Source organism: Filicampus tigris, chromosome 6, assembly GCF_054856515.1.
Source record: "Filicampus tigris isolate MCC_2025a chromosome 6, RoL_Ftig_1.0, whole genome shotgun sequence".
NCBI lineage: Eukaryota > Metazoa > Chordata > Actinopteri > Syngnathiformes > Syngnathidae > Filicampus > Filicampus tigris.
Genome location: NC_141222.1, coordinates 5,332,683 through 5,357,736, shown reverse-complemented (window position 1 = coordinate 5,357,736; position 25,054 = coordinate 5,332,683). Strand labels below are relative to the sequence as shown.

General features: G+C 40.1%; 1 protein-coding gene across 1 annotated transcript in view; it reads right to left on the bottom strand.

Moving 5' to 3' along the window:
* The window catches only part of sorcs3a (sortilin related VPS10 domain containing receptor 3a), a 241,772-nt gene that overhangs the window by 102,813 nt on the left and 113,905 nt on the right, over nucleotides 1-25,054 (bottom strand). Inside the window, exon 3 of the mRNA XM_086033677.1 lies at nucleotides 3,278-3,377. Coding sequence (XP_085889803.1) covers nucleotides 3,278-3,377 — 100 coding nt within the window. The remainder of the gene's footprint in view (nucleotides 1-3,277; nucleotides 3,378-25,054) is intronic.

Below are 25,054 nucleotides of genomic sequence, written 5' to 3'. Positions count from 1 at the left end.
TGCTTTAATAGTTAGTATCCTCAGTTTCCAAATGCTTATTGAGTGTTGTTAAATAGAAAGGTGATGTAATACAGTGGTAAACATGGCCTTGTCACAGCTTTTTTGGGAACGTGTTGCAGGCATAAAAAAAAAAAAAAAAAGGTTTTCGGTTTGAACATCAAATATCGTGTTCTGTATTCAATTGAATATAGGTTGAAAATGATTTGTAAATCATTGTATTTTGGTTGTTATTAACATGTTACATAATGTCCCAACTATGTTGGGATTGGGGTTTGTAAGATGCAAAGAAACATTCACTCCCAATCATCCATGTATTTTATTTTGCTTATTCCGGCTCTAACCATGTGGGCAACAACTTAAGCAGAGAAGCCCAGACTATCCCGAGCCACTGCTTTTCCTGGGGTATCCTGAGATGTTCCCAGTCCAGTCAAGAGAGATATTGTAGTCTCTCCATCTTGTCGTCTTTTCTCGGGCCTTCTCCAGTGTGTCTTGACTATAACACCTTACCAAGGAGGCATCCTAAAAAGATGCATGAGCCACCTTATCTGGCTCCACTAGAGAAGTGGATCTACTATGAATAACTTCTGGATGACCAAATTTCCAAACTCTATAAGGAAGAGCCCGAACACCTTGCAGAAGAAACTGATTTTGTCCGCTTCTATTTGGGAACGTGTTCTTTCGGTCACGACCCACATCTTGTGGCCATAGTTGAGGGTTGAATGGTAAATCGAGAGCTTCATCATTCAGCTAAGCTTCATTTCCAGAACAGACCGACACATAGTCTCAACACTGGAGACATTGCACTGATCTGCCTAATATACTCCTGCTCCATTCTTCCATCATTCAGACCCCAAAATACTTGTACTCCTCCACTTGGCGCAGGCTTTCATTGAAATTCTTCCCTAAAAAAATATCAACAAAATCGGTGACAAAGTTAGCCTTGGCAGAGTCCAGCCCTCAATGGAATCAAATCCAATTTAGTGTCGACAATGCGGACCAACCTCTGACACCGGTTGAACAGCCCGTATTGGTGCATCTATCCCATACTCTCAGAGTACTGCTCACAAGATATCCTGGGGACACGGTTAAATGCCTTCTCCAAGTACACAAAACAAATGTAGACTGGTTGGGTGAACTCCCATCCACCCTTAGGACCCTGCCAAGGGTGTAAAACTGGTCCACTGTTCCATAACCAAAATAAAAAACATACTGCCTCTCCTGAATTTGACACCTGATGGACTCTGCTGGTCCAGCATCCCTGAATAGACCTTTCCATGGTTGGCTTAAGAGTATGAGACACCTGTCATTGGAACACACCTTCCGGTTCCACTTCTTAAAAAAGGATAACACCACTGCAGTCTGCCAGTCTAGAGGGACTCTTCCTGATATCCATGCGATTTTACAGTTGTGTGTCAACCAGGACACTCTAGGAACTCTGTTCGTATCTCAGTCAGGTTTGGGGGCACAGGAGAGCTTTTTAACTATCTTGGCAACTTCAAGAAGGATAGGAGAGCCCAGCTACAGATTCCCCAGACTGTGCTTCCTCAGTAGAAGGCCTGTCAGAGGATTTGAAGAGGCCTTCCAAGTATATCCCCCACTGACTCACAACATTTTGTGGTCAGCAGTGACCTATCCCTACTATTCACAGTGTGGATGGTGGACTTCTTCCCCCACCTGAAAAGCTGGTGTTAACCCACATCAACTCTGTGGTTCCTGACTCAGTAGAGCACTATTGCTGCTCTCTGGCCTCCCGAAAAAGAGCATTTCACCACTGCAACTACTGCAGAATTCAGCCGCTCGGGTGCTGACGAGAACCAGAGGGCGGGAGCACATTACGCCAGTTTTGAAATTGCTGCATTGGCTCCCTGTGTGTTTCAGGATCGATTTTAAAGTACTTTTATTAGTTTATAAATGTGTTAATGGTCTTGGGCCATCTTATTTATCTGATTTGCTTTTATCATACCAGCCCTCGCGGATCCTGAGGTCCTCTGGCGCCGGCCTTTTATTTATTCCAAGGGTGAGGACCAAAATGCATGGCGAGGCTGCATTCAGCCATTTTGGTCCTCACCTTTGGAATAGCCTGCCAGAGGATGTCAGGTCTGCAGAGACTGTTGATATTTTTAAGAGGAAGCTCAAGACACACCTTTTTAGTTTGGCTTTCAACAACTTTTAAATAATTTATCTTTTCTTTTGATTGAAGATAATTCTATGTTTTGCTTTGAATGTTTTAAAGCACTTTGAGTTGCATTTTTATGTATGAAAAGTGCTATATAAATAAAATGTGATTGATTGATTGATTGATTGATATTAGTTTGCCTAACCCCCCCAATAGGTCACGGGATCCCGGTCGCGTTGCCCACCTCTGCCGGCAACTACTCGTACATTGTGTTATAGAACAATACTTACAAATGATCATATTTATAATTTCACTTCATTCCTTGTGTTGTTCATTGCAAAGAACATTGCTTCACACTTTGTATTTTGTAATATTATGTTTTACTGTTTGTATTATTTGTATACCTTTTATTTCTACTCTAGCCTCTGGTTCATTTGTTTTAAACTTCTGATATTTTATTAATCAAATTGTATGTATTGAAAAATAATTGTAAAATAGATTTTTTAAAATTTGTTTTATTTTAAAATAAATTGTCATTTATTACCACAAATAACACAAAAAAAGTACAGAAAATTGGTATCCTTGAGTACCGGTATCGATTCCCAGGAACCGAGAATTGGAATAGAACTGGTTTGAATGTGAAAAGCACCCATCCCTATATGGACATCAGTCAGCGTTTTTTAGTACCTATGAATGCACTGGTAGAGACAGAGGGGGACATTGGGGGGCCAGTGCCAGGCCTGGAATCTGTTTGGAGCCCCCAGGTGCCACTCCAGGTAATTACCTGGCAATCCCACAACTGAAATCGCCTTGGCCACCCCAAGGTTAAAAGTCTAGCACCGCCACTGCACAAATATTCAGTCAGTAGGACATTCATAACTCGAGGAGTACCTGTATTACAAAAGTGGCTGGCAAACACTACCCATTTAAGGAACAGTAACATGCAGATTTCATTTCATCTATATTTTTGAGACAGATGGTACGAATTAAATATTTGATACCCGAACTTTCAGAATATCATGCCACTAAAGTTTAATTGTTAGCTGAATGAGCTTTCAGACAGCTTGTGAAGTTAATGAATGTTGACCTTTCAAACATTCATTTTAGTCTTTACATAAATACTTAAAATGAATAAGGGTTATAAAACATGCAACAACTTACCTTTCTCTTGTTGGTTGGACAGACATAAAGGTAACTCAGGACAGTCTTGGATCCAACTTTGTCATTCATTTTCTCGTAAGTGGAGCCAGAGTCAGAAGATCTGAACAACCCCCCCCCAAAAAAAGTAAAATATAGTCAGTAGGTTCCAAGAGTAATAAGTTAAAAAAAACAAAAGATTGACTGTATTTTTGCAAGAATGGAACAGAATGAAGTAGAACAACCTCCTGCACAGGACTAAAACATCTGGTAATAGAAAAGATGGGGCTGGAGGGGATTTACCAATAATATCAGGCAGCCAACAGAAAGTAACCCTTCAAAAGTGTTTAGGGACCAGCATTGTAAATAATTAATTCCCCCCAAATAGCTGAATCTGAAATAAAATATGACAAGTGCAATAAAATAAAATAAAAACATGTGGGCATTCCGGTATCCAAAGGCTTTAATAATGTAGTAGCGAGAATGAACCTGTTAGCTGGCCTGGTCCCTCAAGAGCAGTGATTCTCAACCACTGTGCCAAAGCACATTCATGCCCTGAGATATCATCAGGTGTACCACATGAAATAAAACAATTTCACTTAATTGGTCAGAAAATGTGTATTTAGTACAAATAATGCATATTTGTTTATGTATCTGTGCCAGTGACAACATGTGACAGGCAGCCCAATGAAATGCTCTTCCAACTAGATGGCAGATGGTTGATACACAATCAACCTGTGTATCCACCTGTCGCTATTCATACAACCGAATGATATATTTATGTTCAATTACCAAGCCCACATTTACTACTGAGTAAGTACACGTGAGTAAATTGTGACAGGATTATCATTGTTTCAATATACTATATACTGTTTTTTTGTGACATACTGTATTCTTGTCATTTTGGTGTGTGTCCTGAGGTTTTTGTCTAATGTAAAATATTTGCCTTGGCAAGTTCAGAAACCAGATCCAGAGAACCTCGACGTGAATCTATTTTTACGAGTAAATCCCAAACTTGCCTTAAAATAGAAGAGTATGACAATTACAGCCCAAGACTGACAATTCACCCAAAATAAAAGCCAGGAGTCTTCTAATACTGCTTCTTGCTAGGACAGAGTAGCTATAATAATACCTGATGTAAGACCACACTGTTGATGCAGCACAGCAAATGTATGGTCATTTTTATTAGTTAGGCTTTTGAGGATTATTTAGTTTTATACAGCGGAGTGACAGAGCTCTTTCCACCTCTATGACTTTATTCTTGCATCTATATTTGATGTCGATTATATGCATATGTAGATTATGTGTATACAACTTTGAAGCACATCGAGTTGCCTTGTGTATGAAATGTGCTATATAAATAAAACTGCCTTGCCTTGCCTAATTTTTTTAACCTCTTAGTAGATCATCTTTTACCTGGCCTCATTGTATATCACCGTTGTGTGTTTGCTATCAAGACCTTTTCCTTTCTTTGGATCTTACATGTGGCACAACTCTCTTTTTAGATTAGCTGTAGACTTGAAAGTAGTATGATGAAAGTGAAGATGATGACTATTTCAGCATCGCCCACCCCACCTTACTTGTTTTTGGTTTGTTTGTTTTTTTTACCCGGGCCATGCTGCTTGGACTTGAGAGTGATCGTTTGATGAAATCCTTAAATGCCTCAGAGAGAAACTGTTGCTCCTATGATTACAGAGCACAATACTTATTCAAAGAGACTAATTTCTACACGACATTAACTCATTGTATCCCAATGACATATTTATATGTCATTTCACAGAGGGTCTAACAAGGTCTGGTACTGAATGAGTTAAAGTGGAAGTATGGGGAATTCTGTATATAATCTTACACAGTATCTATATATAATCTTACACAGTATCGCTCAGCGGGAGAGATGGGGGAAAAGGAACGGATGTTTCTATATAGAATTGTACACAGTGTTTATCGCTCAACTGGGGGTCAGGGGGGATTGTGGCGGAACTTTGCTCGTGAAAGTCAGACAAAGTTTGCAGTCGAAATCGCTAACGGTCGAAATGGGCAAGATGAGATCGGTCTAACAAAAAACTTTTTTTTTTTTCCCTGTACAAAAATTGATATACAGCGTACACAATTTGAAATGATCAAAAAACATATAAAATACGGGGAAAACATACAAGTTGACAGATGTGCGAAGAAGTGTTTTACTGACGAAAAGTATATGTTGATTGTGGCCTTGGTTGCTCCAGATTTAGAAAGGGCATAATGCATGTTGAATAATTACTAATTATTACATTGTTTGTACCTTAGAAATGTGATATGTGATATGATATGCATTATAAACTACTATGGGGCATGCCTTTTAGTGGGGTGGTTCTATTTTGTGGGGGGTTCTTTTGTTTGAAGCTCTTTTCTAAGTACAATTAGAGAGATGTGGGATTTTTTTTTTAATAGGAATGGTGAAGTAAAAAAGGTAAAAATGATACAATTTACTAATAAAATCTATAACTGAAAGAAAAATTGTAAACAGAGATAAAATTAATAATAATTTGGGATAGTTATGTCTCCTTCCTTTATTTGTTATCGAGGGACAATGTACATTGTTGAAAATGTTGATAATAAAATGTAAATGCACCCAATTACAGCAAAAAATCTACATAATAAAAATCCATATAACCAAAATCCATTAGTAGTCACCCTGCCTGATTTCTGAGCCATGATTGGTTGTTACCTGAGCCCTGAGCAACTGCGATGTCATTTTCTGTTGACTGCAAGTTACAAAATGGTCGCCCCCTGAGATGGACAAAAACGGGTGGATTTTACTACTTAACTCATATTCCACAAACGCAATATCAATCAGAATGCCACGTTTAGACTAGTGGGGCTGCATAGAATATATTATTGTAAAGAAAATTTGGGGGTTGACTTCACCTTTAACAACAAAATCTGAACTTTTTTTTTCAATATAACAATTATTTTTCAATATATCAAATTTGACTAACAACAAAACATCATGAATTTAAAACAAACGAGCCAGAGGATGGAATAAAAATATAGGTATAACATCCATCCATCCATTATCTGTACCGCTTCTCCTCACAAGGGTCGCGGGGCGTGCTGGGGCCTATCCCAGCTGTCTTTGGGCAGTAGGCGGGGGACACCCTGAACTGGTTGCCAGCCAATCGCAGGGCACACAGAGACAAACATCCACACCCACAATCACACCTAGGGGCAATTTATAGTATCCAATCAACTTACCATGCATGTTTTTGGAATGTGGGAGGAAACCGGAGTGCCCGGAGAAAACCCACGCAGGCACGGGGAGAACATGCAAACTCTAGGTATAACATTTTACAATTAATAAAGTATAAAGAACACAAGCTAATATTAAAAAATCACCTTGTGCGAAGCAAAGTCCTTTGCAATTAACAACATAAGGAATGAAGTTAAACAATAATTATCAACGAAGATAAATCATTCTAGTAATGTTATCTGTGTTGTGTTGTGTTGCCGCACCATGAGTTCGAACCCACACCAATATGTCATGTCATCTTCCAAACCGCTTATGCTATACAGGGTCGCGGGGAATTGCTGGAGCCTATCCCAGCCGTCAATGGGCGAAGGCAGACTACACCCCGAACTGGTCGCCAGCCAGTCGCAGGGCACACATAGACACTGTCACTGAGCGGGAATCGATCCCACGCTGCCCGCACACAACTCAGGCGTGTGTACCACTACACTACCAGTGGACTCTCCCACACCAATATGAAATTAGAAATATGTTCATTGCTAAGTATTGTTCTAAAAAAACAATAACGATAGTTAAGCCACGCACCTTCCGACATCACTCGATTTGGTGGGAGAAGACAGACCTCTCGGTGTTGCCGCTCGGCAGAGGCAAGTGACGCGGGAGGCTTCATGCCATCCTCTCTTTAAGCCGCGTACCGACTGCGGGAATCCGGACACCCCAGGCAACCCCTGTCCCTAGCAACAAGAAGTCCACCCACCACGCTCAACCAAAGCATGCTAGGAAGTGTGAGGCTTAACCATTGCTACAATATACTTGATAAGATGGATTTTTTGGGCTTAGCGGGGCGCAAATATCGCTCGCTTCCAAATGTAAAAAATATTTTTAGCGTGTGTGAAATCCTGCATGAATGGGTGACGTTGTTAGTCGTTAGCCTAGAAAGACACACTTTGGAATCAAAACATGGCACCATGCTCGGTAGTACTGACCCAATGCGGTCCATACTCCATATCACAAAAAGTATCATCTTCAGTACCCATCATAATCCATAATCATGTATAGTCGTCCGCTCCCGTCTTATTGCAATGAATCCCACTCGAGTAGCTCTGAATCAATCAGAGGAGAGAAAAGTGCCGAAGGTCCCCTAACTCCTTCTAGAAGGCCCTTAGTATTGAATTTGAAACCTGTTTCCGATTCTTAATTTATTTATTGTTTTTTTAATCTATCGTGTTACTGCCTGAAGTCAGCTGGGATAAATTCCAGCACACCCGCGACCCTCGTGAGGATAAAACAATTCAGTTAATGGATGAATGGATGAAAATCTATCGTGGTTTTTAAATTGTATGGAGTCAGCAATCCTACGTCTGAAGGCGAAGGGAAGTTTATACTGATAAAGCAACATGGAAAAGCTGAATTCTGATTGGACAAAAAATGAATGAATACATAAATGAAATGAATAAATGATAATGTTAACCTACAAACGATTGTAAGCTGCATAATAGCCAAGTCACATGCTATTAAATGAAGACTGTTGGAAATACATTTCTATAATATTTTACAAATTTACACACATTTTTAAATGCAGGTCAGTGCTTTTGATAATGTTTAGGCCAGCAGGGAAGGCTTTGAAGGGCCTTTGAAGGGTAAATTGAGACAAGAACATCATTATTCATATTCACATTAAGACTTTTAAAGACATATGTGTATGGTGGTGTACAGTGACATTTTTCTGATGTAAAATGAGTGCCTTAGCTTGATCCTTATAGCCTTATAATTTGGAAGACATTGAAGTTGACTATTCTGAAGAAGCCTTCTACGAGCCTTGATCAAAATCATATTGTAACTGATTTGTAGACGCAGCTGGAACGTGCAGCCTGGCGCAGGCAACCTTGAAAGCTAAGATGATTGGGGTAAGGCAAGGCAAGGCAATTTTATTTATATTGCACATTTCCTCCACAAGGCAACTCAATGTGCTTCAAGAGTAAGTCACAACAAAACACCCGCTGAAGTCTCATTGAGGTGTTGTTTGTTGTGATTGCCTCAAAAGGTTCAGCAACAAATTAACAACATATTAAATTAAGGGTACCATATTTCCATACAGGCCAGGTGCATTACTTATTTATTTAGCTTTTTAGATAATTCTGTTGTCCCACAAAAACAAAATCCAATTTTTGATTGTATGTTTCATGTAGTTTATATAATTCAGTGCAATGTATTATCATCATTATTATTATACAGTTTCCTGTTATTTCTGGGACCTTTGTAGGTTCTTCTATTCTTTTTTTCTTTTTTTTTTTTTTTCAATGGTAGGGTACCACCATTTTGTCCAAGTGTGTAAGACATACTTCATGCAGTCCTTATAGATGCAAATATAAACCATGATTATATGCCATGCTGCCTAAAACACAGTTACTACAGGTACTTTAACTGCTTTTGAGATTAAAATGAAAAGATGTATGATGCATAAAAATACCTTATGAGTCAGAAATCAACCACTTTTGTTTGCAATTAAGTCGGGTGACATTCAGCATCTATTCTTGCAGTCGGCCTCATGAGTGACCCTGATCATTCAGACCAATGTCCAGAGCCGGAGGGAGGCATTACTATTTGCTGTTTGCAAAACAGAAGCTGGTATGGTGTGGCCAATACCTGACCTTTTCTTTCCCTTTCAGCGTTCAGATGAAATGAGGTACAGTAATCCCGCGCTATTCACTTGGAGTAGTGACAGAGCCCTGAAGCGAAAAGTGCAAATCCATGAGTAATTAACGTAATTTAGAATTCTCTCAGTCAAGATGTGTCATAGGGCTATTACCATATATGACTTTGGCCCCATTTGTTGCATCTTGAGCAGTTTCAGTGAGAAAACCACCCAGCGAAAATGAGGTTTTCAGCAAATAACAGAGATTAGGTTAATAGGCCTAATTTGAACCTGATTTGTACCTTCTGCTCAAAATCTGAAAAAAATAAATAAATATATATATATATATATATATATATATATATATATATATATATATATATATATATATTGGATGTCTCATATTATTCTACTATTTCCTCTCCTACCTGCTCAGAACATGTTTCGAGTCGACAATCGTAAATGTTAAATTATTTTTTTAGTATTTCCGATACAGAATACTCACGTCTTTGATCAACTCCAAGGTTGGGTGATCCACCGATTTCGTGATTGTGACGTAAAACAGAAAAATGGCCAATTTGGATGCGACCTGAAGATTGCTTGAAATGAAGGAGCAACAACTAAATGTCCCCCAAGTATTTTCCACCATAATAAAAAACGACATGAGGAGATTGCAACCACAATGTTGTAATCACGTAAACTAACAGTTAGCATAGATTCTTTTATTTCTTCATCCATTGCTATTCCTATTTCTTCATCTTATTTTCTGGCAGTTTAGGTGCCCTTTGGCAACAACCTGCATCACACAGGTCACTCTCAGTACAACTGTAGACACTTGGTTGGGGGGGAGCAGACTCACATTTGTCAATGGAGATATTCTTGTTTGCGTGGTGTGTGTAGAGAGTGTCGAGTCCACCACACAACTATAAGAGCAGTAAACACATGTGCGGTAATCGTGTTGTTGTCATGAGTGGGTCATTCACAATTTAAAAATTGCTTGGTATGTTCAAAATTGGTATGTGTGTTTCTGTAACTAGTTTGCACTCTGAAGAAGAACAATGTGATTACAACTAAGGGAAGTTTAGCCACGTAGACCTCGGCTGCTTCACAATACCTTTTTGGTAGCATTATTCTGCTTAACACAACACTGGAATTGACAGAAGCTCAAAGCATTCAGAGAAAGATGATCCCAACCCCAAGAACACGATAGTCAGTCAAGGAAATTTGCAAATGTCCATCCCCAGTTGGTGTAAGTCACTAAAATACCATACAACGCATCACGTTTTTTTTCCCTTTCCTTTAAGTATAATTATTGGCAAAATGTGATCAATTAAAAAGAGGCAAACTCCATCTATTGAGTATAATTTGAGTCCATGTTCCAGAGGGACTAGTATAAAAAGCCATGTATATCAAAAGCTAAACGATGTCGCTCCACTATCTTAAAATTATTTCAGCAAATGTCTATGTAGACACATCAAACGTGTTTCAAGGATGTTTGACTCTGTTGTGGTTAATTTGAGAACAAAATGGATGTTGCAATTGAATCTGCATTTGAAGCAGAACAGAGACAAAACAATTAGAACAGAAAACACTCAGTCATTCAATCCATACTCATCAGTATTCAAGAGATGCAAAACACATCATGTGTTTGTTGAACCAAATACAACAGCAAGTCAAATGTCTCTCCTGAACGTCACAGACACGGGAGTCTCCAAAAGCCAGACAGCCACAGAGAGGAATGACAACCCTCAGGCAAAATCAAGTCGAATGACTCTGAACATTTGTTGACTGATTTGCTTGAAAAACATTCTCGGCACCACTGAACCGAATACTTACAATATAGCGCTAAAAGGTCAGCAGTAGAAATGCTTGATTACATTGCAGACATTTCCACTACAATTGTCTAAATTGCTCCAGTCGTTTGACCTGGGAAAAGACTCTCTTGGATGACAAAACCAATTTTGTTCCTCAACAAAAGCCTATAGACTGATTGTCTAAATTGCTCCGGACTTTTGACCTGGAAAAAGAATCTCTTGGATGACCAAAACAATTTTGTTCCTCGACAAAAGCCTATAGACTGATAAATAATTAAATTAAAGCAATACTGTTCAAACAGTCCAAATATTTTCCAGCTGATTTGAATTTTTATTTTTGTTGCACTGTGGTCTGCAACATCATCCATGTGATATCATTGTGAGCAATTGTAGTGTTACTGTAATTCATTCACAATGAACCCTAATATTGCTATGGAATGGGTTTTCAATTTATTGGACACACTCATAGTATTTTTTTTAACTGCACTGAGCCAATATAATGATCCAGCTATGATTTAGAACAGGGGTCACCAAATTGGCACCTGTGCGCAACAAGTGTCCTCCAAGAACCACATGTGTTCTAAAAATAGCTCACCAGTGATGGGACATTGTGATGTCCTAGGAATGCTGTCAAATTTAACATTTGAAATTGAAAATGCAGAGAGTTATCTATATAAGTTGTTGCATATTGATATTTACATCCCCTGTAAATAATTTATGTGATCAGTGTCTTCACACAGATTCATATCCATCCATCCATTATATGTATTGCTGATCCTCACTAGGGTCACAGCATAAATTATTCAAAGTAATGTAATTAAAAGTCACACACGTATTTGTGGAATAAGAGTTAATCCACCTGTTTTTTGTCATCACTGGGGGCGGCCATTTTGTCACGTCTTTCAACTGAAAATGATATCACAGTTGCTCAGGGCTCAGGTAACGATTACAGCTCACCTGTTTTCTGAAACTGAGCCATGATTGGTCGTTATTTGAGCCCTCAGGGCATCTGTGATGTCATTTTCAGTGGACAGAAGTGATAAAATGGCCGACCCTGAGATGGTCAAAAATGGATGGATTTTACAACTTAACTCATATTCCACAAACAAAATATTAATCAGAATGCCTTGTTTTAACTAGGGGGCCTGCATAGAACATATTCTGGAAAAAAATATGTTTGGGTTGACTTCGCTTTAATAAAGTATTTGCATAAGAAAATCAATCCTCTTATTCTAAAACAAGCATTGGATTCAACTCACGCAAACAGCCCCCCAGCCCTTTCAAACACACACACACACACACACACACACAATCGGGTGACTTATTGCTCAAGCTATGCTTGGTTTTAGAACGACTAAAAAGAGTGTCTCGAGTGTCTAATAAACGTATTGTGTGAATTAAAATTCTGTTGTGTGTATATTTTAAAGTAAATGGTGTCAGATAAATGAATGAGAAACAGTTGGTGTACCGCTGGGATTGTCCAATGCGGCTCTCGCGCTGCGTGTTGTCGTGCTGTTATAAAATACATACATATTATTTTGTATTTATTATTTTTCTAAAATTCTGCAATATTGTTTTGTGAGTATACATTTATTTATATATATTGTGCTTAAGTCTTTATTCCTTTAAACTTAACAAAACACTTTCCTGCCGTGTCGGTTCTCTTTATCAAGGAAGACGCCAGAAGAAATACATAAAGTCAAACCTATATTGTAACCCGCCATACCACGGCCTCCGAAGATAAGGAAGAACAACTTTTGAGCGTTACACTTCCAACAACGTACGTCACGACTATCACCGCGGGGCAGGCAGACTCAGCCGTGCATGTGTCAGCTGAGCAATTCATCCTCATCGTCAATATTTTGAAGCAGATGTAATGCCTCCTCTACTCTAAAGCTTTTTTTTTAAATATACATGTATAGATTGTGGTGACCAGCAGCCTTGATCAATGCAGCCGCTAGTTGCTATGGAAACCTTAATCATGCGATAAAAGAATTTACGGCGTCAAAAGGGGAAAAGGGGATTGGATTAACGCCGAGAATAGCGCGCTAAACTGAACTGACAGCCCTGATATATATATATATATATATATATATATTTATATATATATATATATATATATATATATATATATATATATATATATATATATATATATATATATATATATATATATATATATATTTATATATTCGGGGTGTAACGTTTCTTTTATTCGTCCCGTACTGTCTCGGCACGGGCTTTACAGTTCGGTGCACGCAGTCATACGACGTATATGTCTGATGGAAAAAAGTAAACGCCTGAGACCAAGCGACAGCCGCATTTGTTGTTCGAAGAAGAAGTAGATCAAAACAAATGTAGAAGAAAAATGACGAGTTCGGGGGAAAGCATGTAGCTAGAGGAGCCGTCCGCTCCTATACAAATCATCCCACCACCATGTTTCACTGTAGGGATTGTATTGGGCAGATAATGAGCAGTGCCTGGTTTTCTCCACACATGCCGCTTAGAATTAAGACCAAAAAAATTCAATCTTGGTCTCACCAGACCAGAGGTCTGTGAGTCTTTCATGTGTTTTGGGGCAAACTCTACAGCAGGGGTGCCCACACTTTATCAGCCTGAGAGCCACTTATGACATGACAAAAGTCAAAATGATCTACCACCTCACCGCTTTGAGTACCAAAGGTGGAAAAGCGCTGTACGAGTGACAGTCCATTTACCATTTACTTGAAATGCAAAACACATTATTTATAAATATATTGAGAATAATTTTTATATGTACCGTATATGTTGATGTACCTTGCATGACTGCATCAACCTGTATAGCAAAATACAACAACAAAAAGTGTTGTAATTACCTTACTCTGACGACTTGCACTGAATGGAATCAGCCAGGGATGCATAGTCCGGACTGTAGTTGCTGATAGCCAGCCTCAAGCAGATTTCCAGATGCTCATCAGTCATGGTGGAACGGTACTTGGACTTGATGGTCTTCATGTGGGAAAGGGCTGACTCAAATAAATAAGTGGAGCCAAATAATGCAGTCAAAAAGGTAGGCCATTTCATGATGCTGGGGTACTCGTCCTCTGTGAGTAAGTTCTGTCGAACTCTGACAATTTGCTTTATGTAGCGTGCACTGTCAAGCTGCGCACATGACTGCTCTTGTGTCTCCAGCTCTGCCACGAGGTTCTGGAAGTTTGCCAAACCATGGCGGTGGAGCTTTGAGGAGAGATGTTGCATTTTTCGTTTGTTCTGTCCTTTCCTTGCAGGTCCAGATTAAGGTCATTCATCATGTTGGTCAGATCGGTTAAGAATGCCAAGTCCAGCGGCCACTGATGGTCATTTAGTTGGCTATAATCTGCATGTTTACCTTCATAGAAAAACGTCTTAATCTCCTGCAAAAGCTCTTGTTGCAGGAATTTCCCCCGACTTAGCCATCTCACGTCGCTGTGCAGCAACAACTCAGAGTGGTCGGACTCAGCCTTCTCCAGATGTGCACGAAACCGCACATTATCTCTTTTATGTTGAGCATTTTTTCACATAATGCTTTTTGGTGTATAATACACTGGTAATTGAGAAAGTCTGGAAAATCACTATCCTCCCTGCACTTGGCAATAAATCCATTCGCGCGGCCAACCATGGTGGGTGCGCCATCCGTGGTTATGGACACCAATTTGCAGACTGGGAGCTGGATGCTTCTTTTACCATCACTGCATCTTGGAAGCATTTCTTGTTTTTAACGATGAAGTGACTCACCCGGAACGATGCTTCAATGGCTGCCCTTACCTTTGAAGTTCGCTGTGTGAAAAATGACTGTTGTCCGGACAGCTGGGATTTTAGTTCCATCACCTTTCTCCTTCTCAGTTCGCTTTTCGGAGGGAACTCAGTGTCATAGTTTTTATGAACAGTCCGAAAATGGCGCTCCAACTTTCCCTTCTTCGGTAAAGTTATTGCAGACTGACAGATGAGGCAAACGCACTTTGAAAACGACATTGTAAAAAAAAAGTCCTCCCACTCCATATGGTAGTGGTGGGTCTTCGGCTTTTTACTTGGTCCGGCTTTTGCACTCATGTTTATCTCCTTTCTTACTGGCGAGCTTGCTTGAGTTGTGCAGTAATTAGCGTAGTTGTATGCGCATGCGCAGTGATACGGATGCGCAGTGACGCGTGTGTCAGAGAAAGCTCAAATGTCATTGTTCATACAATAGTGAGGACGGATGATAGGCTGGCAATCTACCCACAATGCCTTTGCGATAGACCGGTCAATCGCGATCGACGTTAATGGGCACCCCTGCTCTCACAGTATGCAGGCTTTCATGTGTCTTGCACTGAGGAAAGGCTTCCGTCGGGCCACTCTACCAGAAAGCCCCGACCGGTGGAGGGCAGCCATCATAGTTGACTTTATGGAATTTTCTCCCATCTCCCTACCGCATCTCTGGAGCTCAGCCACAGTGACAGTGATGGGTTCTTCTTTGGGTTCTTCTTTACTTCTTTCACCAAGGGTCTTCTCCCACGATTGCTCAGTTTAGCTGTACGGCCAGGTCTAGGAAGAGTTGTTTTCGTCCCAAACTTCTTCCATTTGAGGATTATGGAGGTCACTGTGCTCTTAGGCACCTTGAATGCTGCAGAAATGCTTTCGTAACCTTGGCCAGATCTGTGCATTGCAACAATTCTGTCTCTGATCACCTTGATTTCCTTCGACCTCATGATTCTCATTTTCTCTGACATGCACTGTGAGCTTTATGGTCTTATATAGACCTTTACAAATCAAGTCCAATCAGTTTAATTAAACACAGGTGAACTCCAATAAAGCAGCAGAAACATCTCAAGGAGGATGAGAAGAAATGGTCAGCATGTGAGTTAAATATGAAAGTCGCTGCAAAGGGTCTGAATACTTATGACCGACCATATGATATTTCAGTCTTTCTTTTTTCATAAATTTGCAAACATTTCTACATTTCAATTTTTTTTTCTGTCAACATGGGGTGCAGAGTGTACATAAATGAGAAATAAATACTTTCTGACTTTATTTAATAAAATATTGTGCAATGGAAGGTATTATAGTTGTCATGTTGACATCGTTATACTTGTATTTTTGTTACATTGCTGCTTTTTTTTTTTTTTTTACTGTTAAAGTTTGCATTGTAGTTATTTAATAAAAAATAAAGCATTATATATATAGACAATCAATACAATATACTAACACAAGGGGGATCTTGACATTTCCAAGCAAAAAGTATCGGTATTGTATCGGTATCGGCCGATACTACCCTGCATTTACTTGGTATCGGATCGATACCAAAATTCCCAGTATCGCACACCCCTACAATGGCTTGTTTGCGTATGCCATTATAATGACATTTATCCATGCATTTATGATTTATCACGGCCACAGGCGTCCTTGCTCCTCTTTAGTGCCGCCGCCCTCCTCTCCTGCGTGTAACAGTCAATAGTGCCCGTGCGTAAGCTCGTGCTAATAAGTGGACCGAACCGAAAGCAAGTGGAATGAACCGAACATGCCATACCGAAACGTATTAATACACCCACGTGTACCGTAAAAACGTATGCATGAAATTTTCTACTACAGTATTATATTACATTAACGATCGATTCTTTACAACGAAGTTCCGGTATTGTATCCGGAACCCTGAAGCCATAGCGAAGCCCGCAGTAGCGCAAACTCAAGCAGTGGAAAGTGCAATGGAAAATCTTTGACCGCTCCGCCATCATCGGATACAAAACGGTGACATGTAAGTTACTTCTTTGGCATGCGTTTTGCTGGAATTGCAAAAGATTTAAAATGTATTCATTTACATTTTCATCTGTAGCTCATGGCGTCTAAACGAAGAAGAACGGTAATCGTGACCGTGGAAGAGAAAGTGAAATGCATCCAATTAAGAATGTGTCCGAAGCTGGACACAAAGTAAAAAACATCCAGGAGACACTTGGAGTCGGAAAAACTCAAATCTATGAGACTTTGAAAAACAAGGAATCGATTCTGGCTCAGTACGATTCCAGGAGTTTGCCTGCTCAACGGAAATTGCTTGCGGCTCGACGGACGAAGTACAGTGGCGTAAATGAACGTGTCGTTTTGTATGGACAAGAATCACCAGACATCAGTGATGATTAACAGGACAGTTACTTGCAATTAGCAACAAAACTGTATGATACGCAGACAAACATTTTCATACAGCAAAAACTGAAGCCAACACAACAACTCAAAATAGACTTTTTTTTTTCTAAGGCTGAGAAAAGTCAACATTAAAATACAGTAGTTTACTCTAGTTAAGTACAGTACTGAACTGCATTGGTGTTACAGTATTTTTTTCAACAGTATTTGGATCATTTTTGTTATACTTTACTGTATTTTGTTTATATACCTGTACTTTATAGTGTAGTTTTTGTTTAATAAAATGTTTATTATTATTATATTGCTTGTGTTGTTAACTGTTACACATGTATTTTGTTAACATACTTGCACATTTATACAGGACATGTACCGTAGTCGTTTCCCACATAAGGAAATTCCGTTATAAGGAAAGATTGGACAATGCAAATATGGTTCCATACTAGAGAATACGAGAATACACACACACACACACACACACACACACAGAGCTGGGCATCGACTAACCGTCACAAAGTTCCCGTCTGCATATTTAGCCAACCCACGTGGTCCCAGTCGTTCCGAGTCAATCAAACGGCATCGATAATTTACTTAACCGGTATCACGTTACACGCAGTTGCCACACTCCTGACATGCAGCCAAATAAAGAAAAAGTAAAAAATAAAACAGTGTTGTATACCTTTCAGCCCCAAATACGATGACAATGACATGTACCCATATTGTTTTTATTAAATCCATCACCACGCTGTGTGTGTAAGTGTGTTGTTTTTTTTAAATATTTGTTTCTTTATTTGGTGGTATATCTGCTTGTGGCGCCAGCGTTTGACATGTACATTAAGTTTTCAACTCCGATTGGCTGTCGCCGACAAGGGACGGACTGGGACCACATGGGTCGACTAAATAGGCAGACGGAAACTTTGTGACTGTTAGGCGATACCCAGCTCTATACATATACATATATATATATACATATACATATATATATATATATATATATATATATATATATATATATATATATATATATATATATATATATATATATATTTATATATATTAGGGATGCTCCGATCGATCGGGCACCGATGATGATCGGCCGATTTTCGTGAAAAATTACTTGATCGGAAAGCCTTTTATTGCCGATCAAAACATCCGGTCACCCGGAGCTCATGCAGCCTACAGCCGCGTTGTGTCCCTCCCGCTCTGCTCGCAGCGGAGGCGCGGCTGCGTTTGGGAGCCTTTCTGGCGGCGCGTTTCAATTTGAGTCCATGTAGCTGTAGATGCGAATGATGTGTTTGCAGCTGTGGGACGGAGTGAAGCACCGAAAATGTGTCCATTCGCCCCATTCGTCGCGGCAAGTTTTTGTCATTGCGTCTCGCGGCAGCCAATCATCATCTGGCGACGACGTCCTTCCGTCCAAAAGCATCACTCGCGCCGCCCCGCACGCAGCGCGCCGCCAGAAAGGCTCCCTAACGCAGCCGCGCCTCCGCTGCGAGCAGAGGGATGGACGCAACACAAGGATTGCATTGAATGAAGTCAAGGCGGACACAGCGCAGTATAAGTGGCAGTATGCCACAGGGAGACGCATTGTAGGTCACTTGTGGGCAACAGACCCACTATGTCATTTTATATTTCACAAAAAGATGAACAGTGACTTTTTTCTTGTTGACAAATGCACAAGATAGTTTGTCTATGCACAAGACAATAAAGTTCCTGAGTCGTTTCAATTTAGGAACTCATTGAATAGTTTTTCAAGTGAAGCCTGGATGTGACTATTCTACTCTGATTATACAGTGGTATCGCTACTTACGAACGTCTCTTCATACGAAATTTTCAAGTTACGAAACGCCTCAACAGGAAAATATTGCCTCTTGTTAAGAAAGAAATTTCAGTCCAAAAAATGTCTGATCATATGCATAACAAGGTTGCATAAGGTAGAGTGAGACATTCAATCGAGGCTATAACTATGTTATAAAAAAAAAATCTGCATATACTGTCCTTTGCTCTACCCATTCTTTTGGAAAACTGTTTGATAATGGCAAGTCCAGCGAATCACATAAGTCACTGCTTTCTTCTTCTTCTACCATCCTAAAAAGGTTAGGCTTTCAGGTTTGCATGCATGTTGTGGGACATGTTCCATGGATAATCATTCTTATTTGAGATACTATATTTATTAAAACAAATGTTCCCACTGTTTACCATTTAGCTTTCATTTTAACTGACTCATTTGAGATTCAGTTTGGTCATTAGTGGAGTTGGACAAGAGAAAAATGGCATTTTAGGGGGTACTCCAGACTTATTTGGTATTTTTAACTATTTTCAAGAATTATTTTCTCTTAGGTTTGTTTTGGGTCCCAGAAAAAGTAATTTTACTTAGAAACTGCATGTTGTAGTATTTTGTATGTCGATTAGTTAAGATTTGATTGGTAGGACAAAAAATGTGCTCCAATTCTCAAATGACAATCGTAATCACAGTATGCAAATTGTGGATCACTCCGGTTGGCTGTTAGTCATGTCATGTCATTTTCCAAACCGCTTATCCTATACAGGGTCGCGGGGAGTTGCTGGAGCCTATCCCAGCCGTCAACGGGCGAAGGCAGACTACACCCCGGACTGGTCGCCAGCCAGTCGCAGGGCACACATAGACACTGTCACTGAGCGGGAATCGATCCCACGCTGCCCGCACACAACTCGGGCGTGTGTACCACTACACTATCAGCGGACTCTGGCTGTTAGTAGTAAAATGCAAATCAGTCCACCTCTGAGCAAGGCCTCTGCTGGCCTTTGACATCACGCTATGGCAACTCCTATGAGACAAACTACATTATCCTGCCATTAAATAAGCGTCTGATGCGCTCATTTATTTTTGCCGTTTGGTCATTCAATTCACTTTGAATGTTTGTCTCCATGTAGTTAAAAGAATTACAACTACAGGTAACTGAACTTTGAACTGTATTTTGTTTTTGCTTTTTTAATCCTTTACAATGAAGACAAAAAAAAGGTAAACAATCAAGCTAACAATTGATATTTTTTGCTTTTAATACACTATACTACACAATGTCTATTTTAGACATATCAATTGTACTTCAACAGATTAAAAAAACATCCTGTTATAGGAACACATATTGGCAAGATAACCTTATTCCATGTGTATAAATTAATTTGAGCATTTTGAAACTTTTATTTATGGTGTACGGTCTGGATTATTCATTTATTGTATCAAATATCATTTATATTTTAAAATATGCATCTTGTTATTGATACAAATACTAATGAAAGGCAGAAATATCCCACCAAAACATTTAATATTACACCCCTACACTATATAGTTAAAGAGCCTCATTATTAGTTACCTTTACCAGCTATGGTTGTAAATTTTGTATTTTCCTTTTAAAATGTCGAAATCATTATTAAATCAATTAATCGCATGTTTTTTTTAAAAAGTAAAGTAACTTTATAACTCAATATAGACAGAAATATTGTAAAGAAACTTACATTCAAATGCAAGTAACATGTAATATGAAATATATTACATTTTGGAAGTAACACACCTAACACTGTTGATGAATACGGATATGAAATAAGGAACAAAACAAATACATGTTTCAACAAAGCTTCATGAGTTTGGCTTACAGTAACAATATTGGTTTCACTAAGATAAATACACATTTCGATTTATTCAGGTAAGGTTTCCTAAAAAAATATATCATTTATAGTAGAGTTGTAATTGAATTATACAACATAAACAGCCATGGTGATCTTAGAAAAATATGCAGTATGTTAGATAAAAAGGCTAACAAATACAGAAGAAGGAAAATTCATTAGGTAGTCATGCTTTGTGCTAACATTTTCCATATTAGCAGTTCATATGGAGAGCAAATGTTATTAGTGCATGTTTTTATATAGCAAAATACTGTTGAGTAAAAAATTTCCCTATACACGAAATGAATTTTTACACAAAATTCATTTTGTATATTGGAGGCCGGAACATCCATCCATCCAATATCTATACCATTTATCCTCACAAGGGTCGCGGAGCCTATCCCAGCTGTCTTCGGTAGTAGGCAGGGGACACCCTGAACCGGTTGCCAGCCATTCATAGGACACGAGCCCGGAACAAATAATTGCATTTCTATTCAATTCAATGGGGTAAGATGATTTGAGATTTCTGGTACAAGTTTTAGAGATTTGAGCGTGGAAACAGAACAAATAAAACTTGTATCTCAAGGAACCACTGTGCACTGCTTTCTTTTGATTTACCAGAAACATTAGGTGTAATTGCTCTAAGTATCTGGACTGCTACTACTGATGTATTGTATAATGTTCTTGTTCTCTTGTTCTTGTTATGTTCTGTATGCAGTCATGGTTGTTTTGCTAAACAAATAATGTTGAGTTGTGATACCGGCATGAATTTTACTCAGTATAGCTACTGTACTGATATGGTCATACTTATATCTCTCATTCCCAAGGCAACTGCCGTTCAATGCACTAATGACAAATCTATTTAATCATAATTGATATTACTTTGCAAAATTGCCACATGAAGACTTGGGAGGCAGCATTTGAAGGTTTCAATTGGGAAGTATGGAGTCAGTAAAACACATGAGAGTGAAGGTTGCTGAAGCAAAGAAAATATAATGGAACCTCCAAAGACTGAGCACTGCATGCCAAAGTCTGTCTCTCAAAAGATTAAGAAATGTGTTTGTGCATGTGTGTGTGTGTATGCGTGCGTGTGCATGTGTTGTTTTGTTGTAGTTGTCTGTGTTAGCAAGAGATAGTGAAAGGCAAATGTTGAAGCAAGTCATGTGTGAAACAAACAAAGACAGCTACCCATGCTGCTAAAGCTCTGGGAGTTGATCTTGGAATGTAAAACAAAAGATTAAACATAAACACATATGGAGTTGACCACAGGTAAGTGAAAAGAGGACAGCAGGTGGGATTAAAAAAAATCCCTTCACATCCCTCATTGCCACCAGGACTTCCTGAATTTTGCCTGAACACCATAACAATGTGGTGCAACACGAATGCATTGAAGGGAAATGCCCTCAAGGCACAGAAGGGCCCACATTCAAGGCTTTTTTTCTCAGTGTCAACGATTGTCATGTATCCACTCACTGCTCCTGTTCTCCAGTCAACCTTGACAGTGAGTTGGAAAATATCTTGCTTGAACTGCTCGCCAGGTACCAAGATGCTTTTTCATGAATGAATTTTTTAAATAAAGTATCAAACTTTAAATATTGCTCCCAGACAGAATAACTTTTTCATGAAGTCCGAGAGGAGTCTTTATATTTAAAATCTTCTTTGACATTCATCTTTTTACTGTGAACCTCCAGTAGTGGCCTGGAATATATAATATCATGGTCAAAAGTGAACCCTCCCTACACTTTACTGTTCATTTTCTCTGAGGTGAACAAGCAGCATCCTCTCACAGTCAGACACAGATGCAGCCGACTCATGATCTTATTCTTAGTCAGACTGCAGACTTCAGAACCAGAGTTAAAGGGTTTGACTGCTGATGTGGACAAATAAAAATAAGGAAACTGACAAACTGCATCGGAGGGACTGCACAGGCGCATATCGCAGAATCGACAGGTGGCTACTTAAGGTCCAGAATCAGTGGTTGATTTGCACCTGTCTCGCGGTGAATGGCCGAACAATAAACCAAAATAAAGACATTTATAAAACCTTGTATTAAAGTAATTGACAAAGACAAAAATGAAGGACATTTTCACTATATTCATAGTCTTCGTTAGTTTTGTAAACGTAAAATGTAGTTTCATTATTTAGTTGATTTTCGTTAACTCATCCCTTCTCAAATAATAGTGCAGGCCCCCCCTTGGGAGTCATGGTGTGATGCCAGAGAACATGCTTTTTTTTGTTTTTCTTTTTTATGCTGTACTGCAATAAAGTGTAATTGCACATCCACTGCAGGAGGTGACAGTGGTGCTGTCATTCTTTTCTTTTTTTCAGGAAAATTGATGCACTAAAAAAAAGAGTTAAATGTCATTATTTTATGTTTTCCTTTAATGTTAAAGTGAAAGTCAAGTCAGAAACATTCATTATAATTATATGTTCTATGCAGCCCTACTAGACCCTAGACCCTAAACATAGTATTCTGATTAATGTTGCGTTTGTGGAATAGAAATTCAGCAGCAAAATCCATCCGTTTTTATCTCATCTCATTTTGCTGTTGACTGAGAATGACATCACGGTTGCTCAGGGCTCAGGTAACGACCAGCTGTAGGTAATCCATCAGTACCGATGGAAGGTCCATCAGTCCGTCACTGACTGACTGCTATTTTGCTGGCAGACTAATGACTGATGGAAACTTTAAAACACTGAAAATAAGCCCCGACGGAAGTGATTTTTGGATGTCACCCAACCCGTAACTAATCTGACAAGCAAAGACGATCCTCAGCAAATAATGTTTTGCATCACACTTTGACGGGTTGGCGGGTTAGCCCCCGTACACACGACAGAAATTTCTGCTTGACCACGTTGCGTCATACAAGTAGTTTGCTGGCTTCCATAATGAAAAGGTGTCTGTTGCGAACGCTCCGCTTCTGCAGTGCTGAGGGCCCTCTTCCCCAAGGAGCACAGGGAGGCGTGACTAGACTTGTTCATCATGCACAACACCCTTCTCCCTAGCCTCATTGCCGTGGAGAGGATGCGCTCCAGGGCCGGTGACATCCTCAGGCCGAAAAGGAACCAACTTCCAGAAGCCGGTGTTCCTCAAGGGGAACATGTCTTTGTTAGGGTACCCCAGCTGGTAGGTGTGTCAGGAACGCCCAGTGAGGCATAGTGGGTGTACCAAATTCACAAACACGCTGAACAAGATGATTGCCCCGGTACAAAAATGATGCGTCTGTTTTTATGTTTGGCTAACACCAGGGACCGGGATGACAAGCACAGGTGGACTCAACTTAACGAGAGACAGACAAGGAAGCAGGCCGGGCGCCGCCGGGATGGGAATGGAGGGCGGCCGCAGGCCAGGCGCTGCCGGGACGGGAACGGAAGGGAACAGGCTTAGGTGGAGGCCGCGGGTGCTGCCGGGACGGGAACGGAAGGTAACAGGCTAAGGTGGAGGCTGCGGGGGTTGCGCCGCTAGAACGGGAACAAGCTCAGGTGGAGGCCGCGGGGGTTGCGCCGCCAGAACGGGAACAGGGTCGGGTGGAGGCCGTGGGGCTCGCTTCGCCAGAATGGGAGCAGGCTTCGCTGACGGCTGTGGCACTCGCGCCGCCGGAACGCGAACAGGGTTTGGTGACGGCTGTGGCACTCGCATCACCGGAACGGGAACAAGGTCGGGTGGCGGCCGCAAGGTAGATGCCGCCAGAAAGGGAACAGGCTTGGGTGGCGGCCCCAAGGCTGGCGCCACCGGAATGGAAACAGGCAACCATCTTGCAGCCATGAAGTTGAGTTCAAGTGTCCGAAGCGATTACCTCATTGATGCAAGGGTCACAGTGTTAAGGACCAGTTTCTCACCGCGAAAACAAAAGGCAGGTGGTGATGCCTGTCCTGTTGGGTCCATATTGGGGTTGGTTCGTTCAGGATTATCGTGGAGGAGGACCCAAATGCAGGAGGCAAAAATCGTGTGCAATATAATTTAATGTAAAACAAAAGGCAAACAAGGTGCTGGGATAATACTAAACTAACAAAAATGTCGAAGACCCAAATAACAAGGAACAAAACAACTAAACAAACACTAGTACTATGACTATGACTGGACTGGACTTTGACAAGACTTACAGAGACAGGATAGAACAGGCGAACCAACAAGGGCTGAAAGAAAGCGGGGAACTAAATACAGACAAGTTGACAATACAATGAGGAACAACTGGACAAGACATAGAGGGTAATGGGGAGCTGATTGGCTGACACCAGGGACCGGGATGACAAGCACAGATGGACTCAATTTAACGAGAGACAGACAAGGAACACAAGGAAAAATAATGAAACTACAGTCAAAAAACAAACTCAAAACACAGACCATGACACTCCACGGT